At 37.8% G+C, this 13345-nt stretch overlaps 1 protein-coding gene across 8 annotated transcripts in view; it reads right to left on the bottom strand.

The window, feature by feature from the left end:
- Positions 1–13345, bottom strand: part of CARMIL1 (capping protein regulator and myosin 1 linker 1) — a 192832-nt gene that overhangs the window by 51802 nt on the left and 127685 nt on the right. For all 8 annotated transcript variants that reach the window (XM_050309266.1, XM_050325774.1, XM_050317461.1 and 5 more), the window contains 5 exons: positions 11492–11664; positions 9100–9168; positions 4605–4698; positions 2410–2508; positions 23–151 (listed from right to left, as the gene is read on the bottom strand). In XM_050309266.1, coding sequence (XP_050165223.1) covers positions 23–151; positions 2410–2508; positions 4605–4698; positions 9100–9168; positions 11492–11664 — 564 coding nt within the window. The remainder of the gene's footprint in view (positions 1–22; positions 152–2409; positions 2509–4604; positions 4699–9099; positions 9169–11491; positions 11665–13345) is intronic.

Below are 13345 nucleotides of genomic sequence, written 5' to 3'. Positions count from 1 at the left end.
CACTATCCTGGGGAAGGCTTACTGTTTTGGAGTTCTTAGCATCCCGCATAAGCCGTTCTGCAGATTTGACATCTTCCTGTATGGCATCCACGCCACAGTTTCTCAAAGAGTTGAGATGATCTTGCACTTTCACACATATCCTGTCAATCATCTATTTGAACAAAAGACATACAAAAGATAAAACATCAGAATGCTGGTCAAACACAAACTTAATCCTGTCCAGGTAGAGAATCAACAGTAGCATGATGAGATTTGTAGTGACAATCTGGAAATGTATGATTAGAGTTTGGAGGTAGGTCAATACTAGGTGGAAAAAAGCACTACATCTCATAATGATCTCACCTAAATATTGTGAAAATTAATAAAACTTTACCATTTGAAAGAATAAACTATTTGAAAAAATAAACTATTTGGAATATGTCCTCAACGATCACCTCCAGCATAACTGCAAATAATCAAGTTATCCTCTTCAAGTTGTTCTGGTTTTTTGAAGCAAGTTAAATGATGAAAATGCTGTTGATATATTTAGGACTTAGGTCTAGAAATCACTGAACCATTAAGAAATTCAGGCAGTAAAAGAAAGCTCTGTCACTATCATTTCCACAAACACTATCAGAGATTTTTCCCATCTAAGCAAAATGCAATTGCACAGGCTCCTGGAGTATTCTTTCAAAATGGAAATATTCCTAGTTGCAAAAGAATTAAAACTACCAAAGCAGAAGTTTCCATCAGACCTTTCACAGTGGGATAAATTGAACTTAATCTGTATCTGCAACACAATTCATTCAACATGCTGAAAACACAGGGCAGGTGGTATATCTGTATCCTTACAAGACAAACCAATAAGAACGCCTGACATATAGTCAGCTTTGATTAAGATATATGAGGCAGGGAGATATAATAGTTAAAAGTCTTTATCAGCCCACATAGCATTCATCAGAACTGGCTATTTGACATTTTGAAGTAACATCTGAGTACGTGTGTCATCATAATATAAAGTCTACAGTTCTAGCATCTTATATCATTAGCAACAAGAACTGAAATAATTTCACAGCATGCTCCTTTTCTGCTCCAACATGACTCCTTCTCTTCAAAGGGTTTTGGGTGGGTTTTTTTCGTACAAGTACAAAAAGCTAATTAATTATTAGACAGTGGAAATTCTCATTGGGACATCTGGACTGAAAAAAAAAAATACACTCTGGGAATAATAATGCAATTCTACCATCCTAGATGGTCTTTTCCAGCTCTCTTTTTAAACTGTTTTTAGAATTCATCCTTACTGTAGACAATTTAATGTAGAAATGTGTAACTTTACTTTCAAAATAGCAATAAATTACATTTCCTGAAAACTCATGTGTGTGTGGTGTTGGAGGAAAACACATTTAAAACCAACCAGCTATAAAAAGATCTAAATTTAATTCAGATGGAGATTATTAACTTGGGGGAAAAAAGTGGCATTGGAACAGCAAATTACTAGAATAAAACAAAGTAACACTGCTCTCTTGCAGTTTTTAGTGCCTGTATATCTCCATGTACCATTTTCTCTGATGAGAGGTTAGAGTACAATTTCAGGTTTGAGTAATAAAACTCTGTCCCATTAAATTTTATTAACACAGGTATAAAAAGGCCACTTCAAATTAAGATTCACCACAAAAATGCAGAAAGCAGAGAGAAATTCCATCGATTCAGAAAACAGAGAGAAATTCCATCGACTCAGAAAACGGAGAGAAATTCCATTGACTCAGCTGAAGAGCAAAACAGATATTCCTCTCCCATTTTCTGGAGCCTGCCATTTGCATGGGAACACAGCTGGTGCAAACAAACATATAAGGAAATTTAAAACAAAGGCTGTGACGTGTTTTATTCTTCTTACACCACCTTGCTTCTTTACTGGTGTACCAGAGGTGAAAACAGCCCTGAGGAGTTCTGGCAAGAAACACCCTCTAAGTAGAGCTTCAAGTTGGCACCCACAGTTCCGAAGGTATAAGGCAGGTGATGACTTTGAGGCTGTTTGCTCTGGCAGTAGCTAAGGGCATGTTTATATGGTTGCTCAGTGCTAAGCAGAGAGACTGCAACTGACTCAGACAACAGAACTGGCAAAGCCTAATCATGTTTGTCACACTGATGAGAGCCTGCTGAAAAGTCAGGCTCCCGAGCACCAGTGAAGCAAACTATTCCTAGTTTCAACGGTAGTTCACTTAATAACAGCTCAGATCTTTCTCTACACAGCACTACGATAAATAAGATCTCTCTCTCACAAACGTTTTCTTTCCTTCCCAATATATTATCACCAATAAAGTAAGATGTGCCTTGTACATTTACCTTACCTCGTAAGGTACTTGGACAGAACAAGGGAGAACTCTCTCCCCAGGCAGATTTTGAAAAGTCCAGTAAGGAACAAGTTCTCACCTGCTGAGTGGTACTGGTGACAATGCCTTGCTGCAGCCGATACGCTTGCTCCTGTAGGTACTTCCTGGTCTCATGATTACGAAGCAAGTAGTTTTCTATCTACAAAGACCAGAAAAAATAGCCAGATTACGAAACTGATGTGATTCTTCACATTGTAATTTGCTTTCAGTTTTGCTGCTGTAACAGAATTGGATACTGACAAGAAAAACTGCTTAATTATTTACCACCTGCAAACCTTATTCTGTGTGTCTCAGTGCTTAACAATCAGACTGGCAAATATTCACAGATAACTTAAATATGTTTAAACACTGTGCTTTTGCCAGTGTTTTCTGAAAAAGTCTTCTAGTTTGAACAATTTAGTAAGTCACTCTGACAAAGGATTAGATCCTGATTTGACAAGTATTTGAAGGGACTCTTATCTCTTAGATGTTGTACAGACCATGATTACTCAAGATAGTCAGTTCATTTCTTTTAGATGCACTCAGCCCACTGCAAAGATACATTTAAACATCAGTATGTCTGGAGAGAAAATCAACTATTTAAAAGTGCCTTAGTTCAAAAGTTGTTTAAGGCTAAGCAGTACAAAAGTGCTCTTTAAAGGTAAACACCAACCATCACCAGCTTAATGTCACATATAGTAACCCCCTAAGCTGACTCTATCAATCTTAGTCAAGTCAAAAAAACCTATTAGTAACCTGTTTACGGTTCATTAAAGGTCTGAAAGGAAGAGAAGAGAGGAGAAAAGGATGGGTAGAGTGGCCAGCAGATTGCGATGCAGACATTAATATGATGGTCACCTCTGAACCAGCAGCTGCAGCAAGAACTGGAACATTCTGACCAAAGCCCCACAGTAACACGGGGTTTATCCAGTTTTTAGGTAAAGTGTGCTGCAGAGATACCAGAGCTCGGGAGGTTAGCTGCTATGTCCATCTGGTGTTGGACCAATGCCAGGAGCACTCTCACTGTACTCAAGCAGTGGAGTGACGAAGTTCACTGAGATGTCAGTCAATTGGTTCAGTTGTCCCTGCACCAGGCACGACAGCTCAGTCCATGCAGACGGGCTGTCATTCCTATGTGCGCGGAATTAGCTGCGTTCCCAGCACCACTCCCAAGACTGTTACTTTTTTGAGGGAGAACTTCCTTGTGTTGTGTAAAGAAAGCCTGAACCACATACGTTAAAACAAACTCGGGGCCTAACAGCTTTAGCAACTTTAATATGAATAAAAGAAAATGCTCTTTGTACGTAACACCTAATTAACACATAGAACTTAAATCCCCATGGCCAGAAGCTTCACAGTATTTTTTTCAGACATTCTAGACATGAACCCAGCCAATTTTATTAAATGAGATGTAAGAAGTATGTCCATCCCCTATGATTCAGATTTTTAAAAGAAGAATTTAGATCATTTTCATGCATCAAAGAAAAAGGCGCTAACTACCAGCCCTTCTCCCTGTGAGAATCACTTTACTGAAAATAAGGATCATTTGCTTTTTAATCACAGTTATCCGTAAGAACTACTTATAAGGTTTTTATGACTTTACTCTGGCTGAAGGTAAACTACTCATTAAAGAGATGTGAATTGTATGCTTTTGGATTGAACAGGAGGCTCATTTGGAGCTTGTTAGATTTACTGTATTAAAAGTCAGCTGGGAGCTTTATAACTCATGCAAATGGAACAGCTACAGATACTGTCAACACCTTTTCATCCTAAAGAACATACTGGTGCAGTTGCTTATTTAGGGCAACATAGTGTGTGAGTTTTATACATACAAACACAGGCAGTAAATGTTTTCATTCTCCCTCAAATTAAAGAGCATCCTTTGTCTTGTACAGAACTGACTGCACTTTTTATGCCAATATAAAAAACGTGTAGCAATAATTCTAAACATATGGAAACACGCACAAGCACATATGTAGCAAACATGCAGTTTCTAATTCTCCCTTTCATAGTTAGGCACACAGCAATACAAGGTCTAGCTTGCACTTTTTTAGTTAGGACTTTTTGACACTACACCATTGCATTACATCTGTCTTCACTCCAACCATTCTGTGAAATAAAAAGCTCTTGCAGCACTTGATTACCACGTATATGTCTATGCAAATTAAACAATCCATGAATCTAGCCTAGAATTCTTACTCAGCCAAGCATGAAGGCTTTTATTTTCAGTCTGTGCATTGGTGGTATATGCAATACCTTTTGCAGCGCCTCTTCTGTTTTCTCAGGGTTTGTTTTGAGTGCTTGGGAAGCATCGTTCATCGGTATAGGCATGAATCTCAATGTATAATTCCTAAAGAAAATAAAATTTAATAGTGAAAGTTAGTCTAATTACTGTATCTCATTATGAAGAATAACCTAGAAGGGAGGAATAAGGTGCATCCAGCTTGCTTATGGAAGGTACTAAGAATGTATTTTTCACATCTGTAAGTGGACAAACTGGAGGCAGGCATGCTCCTTTTTGCTGTTAATTCTTCCTTGCCACTAGACAGAGGGGCTGATTTTGAAAAGCAAAAAATGCAGTTATGTGGTCAATGCCCAGTGGCTGCTGAATAAAGGCCTAGCTGCCTTCTGTACCTCTGTACACAAGATTAGATTATTTTTCTCCTATATCTAAACAGAACAGAGAGCACCAGTGCCTGCTGGTGACTTTATCAGATCTAAGACTAAATGGAAATATTCAGTAACAGACAGATAGCAACTAAGAGACTGAGTTCTGAAAATTTACTATTTAATAACTTCTTGTGTTTACAACAATTTGAAGACACTTGCTGAATTTTTAATAGAAGCCAACAAAATAAGCATAGCACTTCCACATTGCTTTGTGCAGACAATTGCTCCCTGCGTTTGACTTATTTGTTTCCAAAATATTTCTGTAGTTTTGTCCATCTGCTGCAATATGAGAATAAAGATAAGGGGTCTTGAGTCAAAATTGCATTTAAACTCTGACAACATAAATTGCCTCACATTTATTGTAGCAGTTACACCTAAGACACTATACATGCAGTGGTATGTCCATACACCTTCAAATTTGAATAAATAAAAAGGGAAAAAAAAAAAAAAGAGCAGGAAGTTCATAAAACCCGGAAAAGAAATGATTCTATTTTCAATAAATCCTTAATTTCCAACAAATATCTTTCTCTTCCTTCAGTTGTCTGCAAATGTCCCATCAACTGTCTGTTCCTATTCCATCCAGAGCTACATAAATATGTTTGGAACCCTCTATTTCTGAGCACTTTTAGAGTTGGCAATTTCAACTGAGTCACCACCATTCCTCACTAAATGCAGTAACTCCAACAGCAGACACCTTAAATACTATGAAATTCCAAGCTTCTTTCACATCCTCTCCCACCAGTTGCTTGGCCACATGGAACACTACTTTCTGAAAGGACAGTGGTCCTCTGAACTGCCAAACTTGCTGATTCCTAGTTGATACTACCCAACATTTTATCTCAAGTGATAATGGAAGTTTTCTAAGTTTCTTCCCCAATGCAAACATGGGTACAGCTGTCAGTGGCAGACAGTCACTCATAATGACTCAGCAAGGTCCCTGTGATTTCACAGTGTCCAACTGTCTACTGCACCACAGTCAGGAAATTAGCTCTCTCAAGCTGTCTTATCCTTCAAAAGAACATTGCAAACTATACAGACCCTGTTATGTATCCTCACATAACACTAACCAGTGAGCAACTGGCTGTCCACCACCATGGGGAAAGCTTTAAAATGTCAAAGATACCGAGCTCCAAGACAGATAATAATTGCATAACTCACTGATTGCCTGGCTAATACCTAGCAGGTGGGGTACTTATTTAGTTAAAAAGGAAAAAAAAAAGGTAGATTTCCAAGGATCTCTACAGCTGTTTGACATTTAAAGCACCCCATTCACTGAAACCTATTATTGCCAGCTCTCATGCTAGTAATTATGTGCTAAATTCAATTTAGTCAAAGGCTTAGTGCACCCTTCCTCACACAGGTGGACACACACAGCAGAAGTGAAGAAGGGGGGAAAGTGAAAAGTAAGGAGATTTCATGAAGACACAATCACAGAGGCAAAACTTTTGAAGACCACTACCCTAAGGAAGGAAGGAAATTCTCTGTACTTGGTTTGCTTCTGAACGGACAGTAATTTTTCAAAATGGTATTTGATTTTCATCTAAGAATTAACCAGCCCTTAGGGGAAAAAAAATCAGGAATTTAAAGCTTGCTTTTCAACTTTGATCATCAGAAAAGTATTTATCTTCACACTTTGTTTTTCTCTGTTTCCTTTGAAGTCTAAAACATTCCTCCATTCTTCTTTATATTAACACTCCACTTGTCTCTTGTAATGGAGTTTCTTGTAATGGAGTGTCTCTTGTACATTTTGTTTCTAATTCAATAATCCTGTAATTTCATAATGCACCAATACCCTCAGTGAAATACCTATATTTAAAGAATGATAAATTTCAGAGAGATGCTGAAAAGACTGGAAAGGATCTCCCAAAAACCTCTCCCTCTACATACATGTGTGATGATGGTCCTACATCTCATCATATGTTATTTTCCTTGTAGTAACTTCTGCTCATGACAGTAACTTCATGACATACACTCTCTGCTGTGTGGTGGTGATTTTACTGCCTATTTAAAAAAAAAAAAAAAACCAGGAAAAGTTCCTCTGTTTTGCAGGTCAGAGTGTGTGATTTTCATGTCACTTCTATGGGAAGAATTGCAGCGCTCTAATAAACCCCAGCATTTTTCATCAGTTATTAAAATTTAAGCTATTTCTTCAGTCAGTCCATATAGAAAAAATAAAATCTTTTAGGAATGAACATGGGACAATACTATACAGTCCTATAACAAAGGCTCTAGGCTGCAAAGCACATGCTTATCTTTACATTAAAATTAAAGATATAAAAGTCTCTGATTTTAATGGCCAAGCTGAATAGGATGAACTGTTCTCAAATGCTCCCCTGAACCGACACCTGAACTGGACTCTGCAGAAGAACCTCTCAGCATATCCCATCAGCTGTCTGGGACCACCCTGGGGCAAACTCTGCCAATGCCATGCTTCCAGAATTCCCTTGCAGGAATAACATTTTCACACAACTATAAAAAGATGAAGAAAAGTTGGGAGAAGGGGACAGAAACAATATTTTGATTATTTCAGCCTGTTTTGAAGTCTGTTTTTTTGGTTTAGTACATGACTATTTTTCTTAAGATCAAAATAACACATACAACACATATCCCCAAGCATCTTCAGTATATTTCATTCCAGCTTGAGCAATGATTCTTTCCTACAGAATACTGATGGTTTCAGGTATTTTTAGGAAACACAGGGTGAAAGATGTTCTCAAAATGTCTTCAAGATGGATTGTTTACAGCCTAATTGTTTTCAGCCAGTACTGACAGTCCCTCTCTCAGGTTTAAACCTTTGTTGCTTGTGGCTTAGTTTGTGATGTTATCAATGCTTCTGACAATTTAAAAATGTTTGAGGCAACATAAAATAACCTCAGCTTCCAAGTTAAATAAATGAGATGCCACCTCAACAAAGTTCGCTGCCACACAATTATCTGTAGCATTTCTTTTTTTTTGTTTAGATCATTTCCTTTTGCCTCAGTATTTACTCCTTTTTTCTAGTTACTCATCCCAGCACTTCAGAACAGAAAAGTTGATGCTAAGCAGAAAACAAGCGTATTCCCTTTTCTACCAGGCTTCCCCTTGCCATTGCTCTCTAGAAGAGAAGTGTCTGCAAGTTGACAAATAACCTTTGCAAATTATTATTCACTACTATCAATGGAACTACTGCAAGATAATTTGCTTAATTATTCATCACTTATCTAATTTCCCACATCAGTGCAACTGAATTCATTTTGAAATCAAGGATACAAACTACAGTAGTTTCATAAAACTAGTAACTTTATAAGCTTTAGCCTCAAGACTCCTCCAAGAGTTAAGATGGTCCCTTAAGTAGTTATAGTTTTACAAAATATCTTGTCTAAAAAATAGCAATTGTAGGTTAACTTCATCTTCTAAAGAGAGCCTTTCTTCCTGTCTGAGGGATTTAATGATGTGAAACAGCTTTAACTGCTGTTTAAATTTAAATCTGTATTTTTTCTCTCTTAAGAAAAGTAGTAATAACTTATAAAGAAATGTGATGGAGATGGAGAGAGATGAAAGCAATTTAGCATCCATCACTGGTAACAGCTGCATCTGTGAGTAAACTCATGGAAGCAAAATGACCCAGACCAGAGCAATTGCAAATAACAACTGCAGTTCCTGAGATCATCACTATTACTTTCAACTTGCTAGAGGGGAAAAAAAAAAGTCAGACCACAAAGGCACACTTCAGTAATTTTCTGTTATTATATACAGCTTCATTCACTGACTAGAATAGAATTTCTGGATATTATTAACACAAGAGAATGAAGAAAAGGGAAAATATTACCAAACTCAGAATTCTAATGCTAAACAGCAGAACTGAAGGGCCTTAATGCTGATAGCAGAGTATGGATGAAGGAGCCTCAGAGACTTTTCCCATCCTTTTGAAGGATGTGAAATCATGAATTTTCCTTTAGATTAAACACCCTGACACTCAAAATTGAGAGCACTCAGCATCTTCAAGATCATATTGACTGCAGTGAGAATTGCAGCTGCTCAGATAATTCAGGATGTAAGTCTTCAGCCTCTTCACGAGTCATTGAATTGCTCGAGAACTTACTTTTCCAGTGCCACAGCTATGTCCTGGAAGCCCTGTGCAGTGATGTTATTCTTGTCCCATATTACAGTTCTGAGAAGTGGTGGGGAAAGGAAAGAAAAATAAAAGTTAAACAAGAATAAATCTATACTGAAACTTTGCATATTGAAATAACACAGTGCTGAATGTTCAAAATCGTATAGCAGAAGGCAACACTTTAAAACCTTGTCTTTAGTTATATTCTAAACCTTGAATGACAGAAGTTATGGACAAACATACTATGAAATTCTGTTTCCTTTACTTTAAAGGGGACTCTACTATATTTTCCATCATTAACATAAAAACTTAACTTTTCTAAAATACAGCTAACAGAAAGATTTGGAGATGAATTCCAGCTTCTTCAAGTAATAGCATCAAAAACAAAGTTCAAATGTCTGCTTTGCAAGCCACCACCAAAACCCAAGACAACTGCAGTAAGTGAACAATCTCTACACAGGCTATATGTGTTTTAAAAAATTGTGTTGATTGGTTGTCAAAATTTGCAGGCTATTACATATTCAACCCTGCACTAGGCTCATCATACAGTTCCTATGATTCCACATGCAACATAAGTAGCTGTAAATATAAACCATTAGGTTAGGTGCATAAATTGTAGCTCTTTTGAATACACAATAATGATAAGAGCGATCAAACCTTGCCCCTCCTCCCGCAGTTCAGACCACTCAAGCAGACTGCCGGGCAATTTGCAAACACACGCTCAAAAATCTCATTAGTAGTCAGAAGAGACAGACAAGCAGATAAATCTTGCTTCTGCAAGAGTATCAGTTGTAGTTGTTTTGAAAAAGAAAAAAAAAAAAGTCATAAAAACGAACAAAGATTTGTGGTGTTTAAAAGAGAAAAAAAAAAGAGAGATGGCAGGGTTTCACAAGTATTGACATCCTTCTGTTGTTGCAGAGTAATCCCTCTGTTCTTTAGATGAAATGATGGAGGTAAGGAAGAGAGGAAGATAGATACTACACTCACCCTACAAAGGTGCTTAGGGTCAAATCTTGGATATTTCTGCTACTGGAAAGTATGGGGGTTTTTCTACCTGGATGTCATTTTATAGCATTTTTTGGCAGAGCCAAAAAGTTACCATTGCATTATTCAGTTTGTAATCTCACCACAGACTGTAGTGACATTATGTCAACTGTGACATTCAGTGTACTGTGAAACATTTCAGTCTGCCATCCTGAAATCCATCAAAGCTTTATTTCTTCAGATACTGTGGTCATTTCAGGTTAATACATTCAATAAAGCTAAGCCATCCCTCCAGTGTTTTCTTGACATTTTTAATATTCAGTTTGGGCATAGTGGCACAAAGACCAGGATCCCTGCCTCTGAACAAAATACCCAAGACTAATTTGGGGAATTTCTTACCCTCCAGGGATCAAATACTTGGAGACCAAGCACAAAGTGGTCTCTTTACAGAGACACACTGAGGATGCTTCATCTACACAGTCTAACAAGAGGAGGAGTGAGGATTAGTTTCCTGATGAGGGTGACATATTTAGAGGTCCTCACCCAAATTCATGCTGATTAAGGGTTTTACTGTTGGCAAATCACATACTGGGTAGAAAAAAAAAAGTGCTACTCTCAAGCCATCAGTGCCAGACGTGCTAAAAAGCAGTGAAGTTGTCGGGCGGATGGAGTTGCAGAGAAGAGATGCCAAGGTCCATCAAGATGGTAGGCAGTGGAGAGAAGAAGGATGGATGGTCGATGTTGCTACCCATTCTGAATTCCACACACTCTTAGTGCTAAAACTGATACTCCAGAAGACAAAGAATAAGTTACTTCAGTTTCCTACCCAAGTACTAGAATTTTCTCTGCTGAAAAGATCTCCAGTAAAAAAGAGAGAGGAGAAGAAGAGAAGAGGGTGGCTAAACACTGGATCAGGGTTCCCAGAGATACCATGGAACCTCTGTACTTGCAGTACTTGTACTCTGATCTTCAAAACCTGCCTTGACAATGCCCTGAGCAACCTCATATAGCTTTAAAGTTGGCCTGGCTTTGAGAAAGACATTGGATTAAATGACGTCCAGAGCTCTATAACAATGTAGGTTTGGGGTTTTTTCTGTCATTCCAGGAAATTTAGAACCCTTTTGGTTCCAACAAGAGGTCTTTCTGTTTAAATTTAGAAAATGCAATTTTCTCCAGTTTCAGTTACAGAAATGTTTCTGTAGGGACAATTTGCTTCTCCTGTTTTTTTTGTTGCTGGGTTTGGGTTTTTTTTAAGAAAAAAAGCATGAGAATCCTTCCAGACACTATAAAGTGGTGGTACCTAGAAGGGTTCCAAAGAGAAACAGCTTGAGAATAAGCCAACAACTTCAGTATTATTAAGACATTCTACTGTTTACTGCAAATACACTTCCCTTACCTGAGCTTGGTGTTTATCTGTAGGGCTTTTGCCAACATCTTTGCTCCCATATCTCCCATGGCATTTCCACTAATATCCACTTTTGTAAGAGAAGTATTGCTGCCCAAGGCATTAATAATGATGGTGACCTCAGTCTTCAGCTTGGAATCTGCGAGGGACAATGACTGTAGAGGCTGTGGAGCATAGAAAAGGCACTGATAACAGCAGCTGATAATGCACTCATTCCTCAAACATCAACCAAAAGAAGTTACAAGTTCCCCAAACTCCTGGAGACAGCAGTAAGCATCAAAGTTATTTCTGAGTTTGCTGCAGGCCCTGCAATACATGATAAATTGGGAGTCAACAACTTACAGCACAGGTGTCAAACACATACACACTCTCAGATTACACTGCAACACCCTTGAAAAAAGTATTTTTTAGTGGCAGCACCTCCAACTTCCCAAGTCCTATTAAGTACAGAATACAGTGGGAACCTCAAAAGAGGCAAGAGAACAACAACCAGCTTCACAAGACAACTTCTAGTCTCCAGTGGGTTTTGCTTAATCAGCATTTGCATTTTCAGTGAGAAATAAAAATATCTACGACTTCCGTTCTCTCCCTCAGGCTGAGAGATTTACCTAAGGCAAAACTATGGTCTGGATATTGTTAAAACAAACATTTTCTTTAAAGGGTTTTATTATTGTTACTTCAATTTTAGGAGTGATTCTGTTCCTTTAACAAGGGGCATGGACTTTGGAGGAAAGAGAAAATTGTAGCAGGTCTGAAATTCAAAACAGTAATGAGTATCTATTAAAATGAATAAGTCAATAGATATTATTCACAGTGGTATTCTGACATCTGCAACATCTTTCAGTAAGTTTATTTTTTTATGTAGTATATTAAGCTTAAACTACTTTATTTCGCTCCAGCAAGTCACACTCTAAGCATTAAGGAAACCTCTTTTAAAAATGCCCGTATTCCCTCCATTCTCAGTATCCCAACAGTCAACAGCAGGAGCTCAAGAACTACAGTCTGTCTATCCCCATGTCTTGCAGAGATAGATATTACAGCTCCCAAAATTGTAATTTGTCTTTGGTGATGTATGAGAACTCCACAGAAGATTTCCATTGCTCAAGTGTGAGTCCATAGAGAAGAGTGTATTGTCATTATACACCCACTCTAAGCATGTACTGGAGGATCAACTTTAGGAGCCTAAAATTTCCAAACTGCCAGCACAGAAAAATCGACATCTTGTAGCAATAAACCATGGCACCTTCATTAGATGCTTAAGCTTAGATTAATGAGAATAAACCAACCAAATTGTGCACCCCTTCCAGGTTCTGTGGTGCTTGCATGGTACCTGCTATACAATGGGATTGTAGCCTCCAGACACCACTGGATTACACTGATAACCAGAAAGCTTGCAACAATAAGAAATGCACTTACAAATGAGGAAAAGCATAAAAATTTGGAGGCACAGTAGGTTTGTAATTAAAAAGTCTAACAATAACACAAGCCACATGCTGGTTTTATTTTAAATGGGATTTATTAAATTACTATGCTAATGCCCTTTATCTATATTTTCTAATTTTATTACACTGTGTACCCTAAAGAATATTAACACCACATTTAGAATGGCATTTAAGAGCTCTTGGCACAAGTTTGAGACCTTTTGCTACAGATTCACAAAAAACCAGCACGATGCAGCACTGACAGAAATCAGCAATAAGCTTGTGAATGTGAAGTTTCCTCTGTTTCTCGTGTGTCACTTTAGAAATGGGCATTCAAGTAAGTTAGCTGCAGGTGATCCTTCCTGTATACCAATTTGTCTAAATCTCAAACACCCTCTTAGGAAAGGATTTATCACCTCTCACA

This window comes from Myiozetetes cayanensis, unplaced genomic scaffold (assembly GCF_022539395.1).
Source record: "Myiozetetes cayanensis isolate MyiCay16 unplaced genomic scaffold, myiCay2020 scf1, whole genome shotgun sequence".
NCBI lineage: Eukaryota > Metazoa > Chordata > Aves > Passeriformes > Tyrannidae > Myiozetetes > Myiozetetes cayanensis.
The sequence above is the reverse complement of the archived record's forward strand: the minus strand, read 5'-3'. Positions and strand labels throughout refer to the sequence as shown.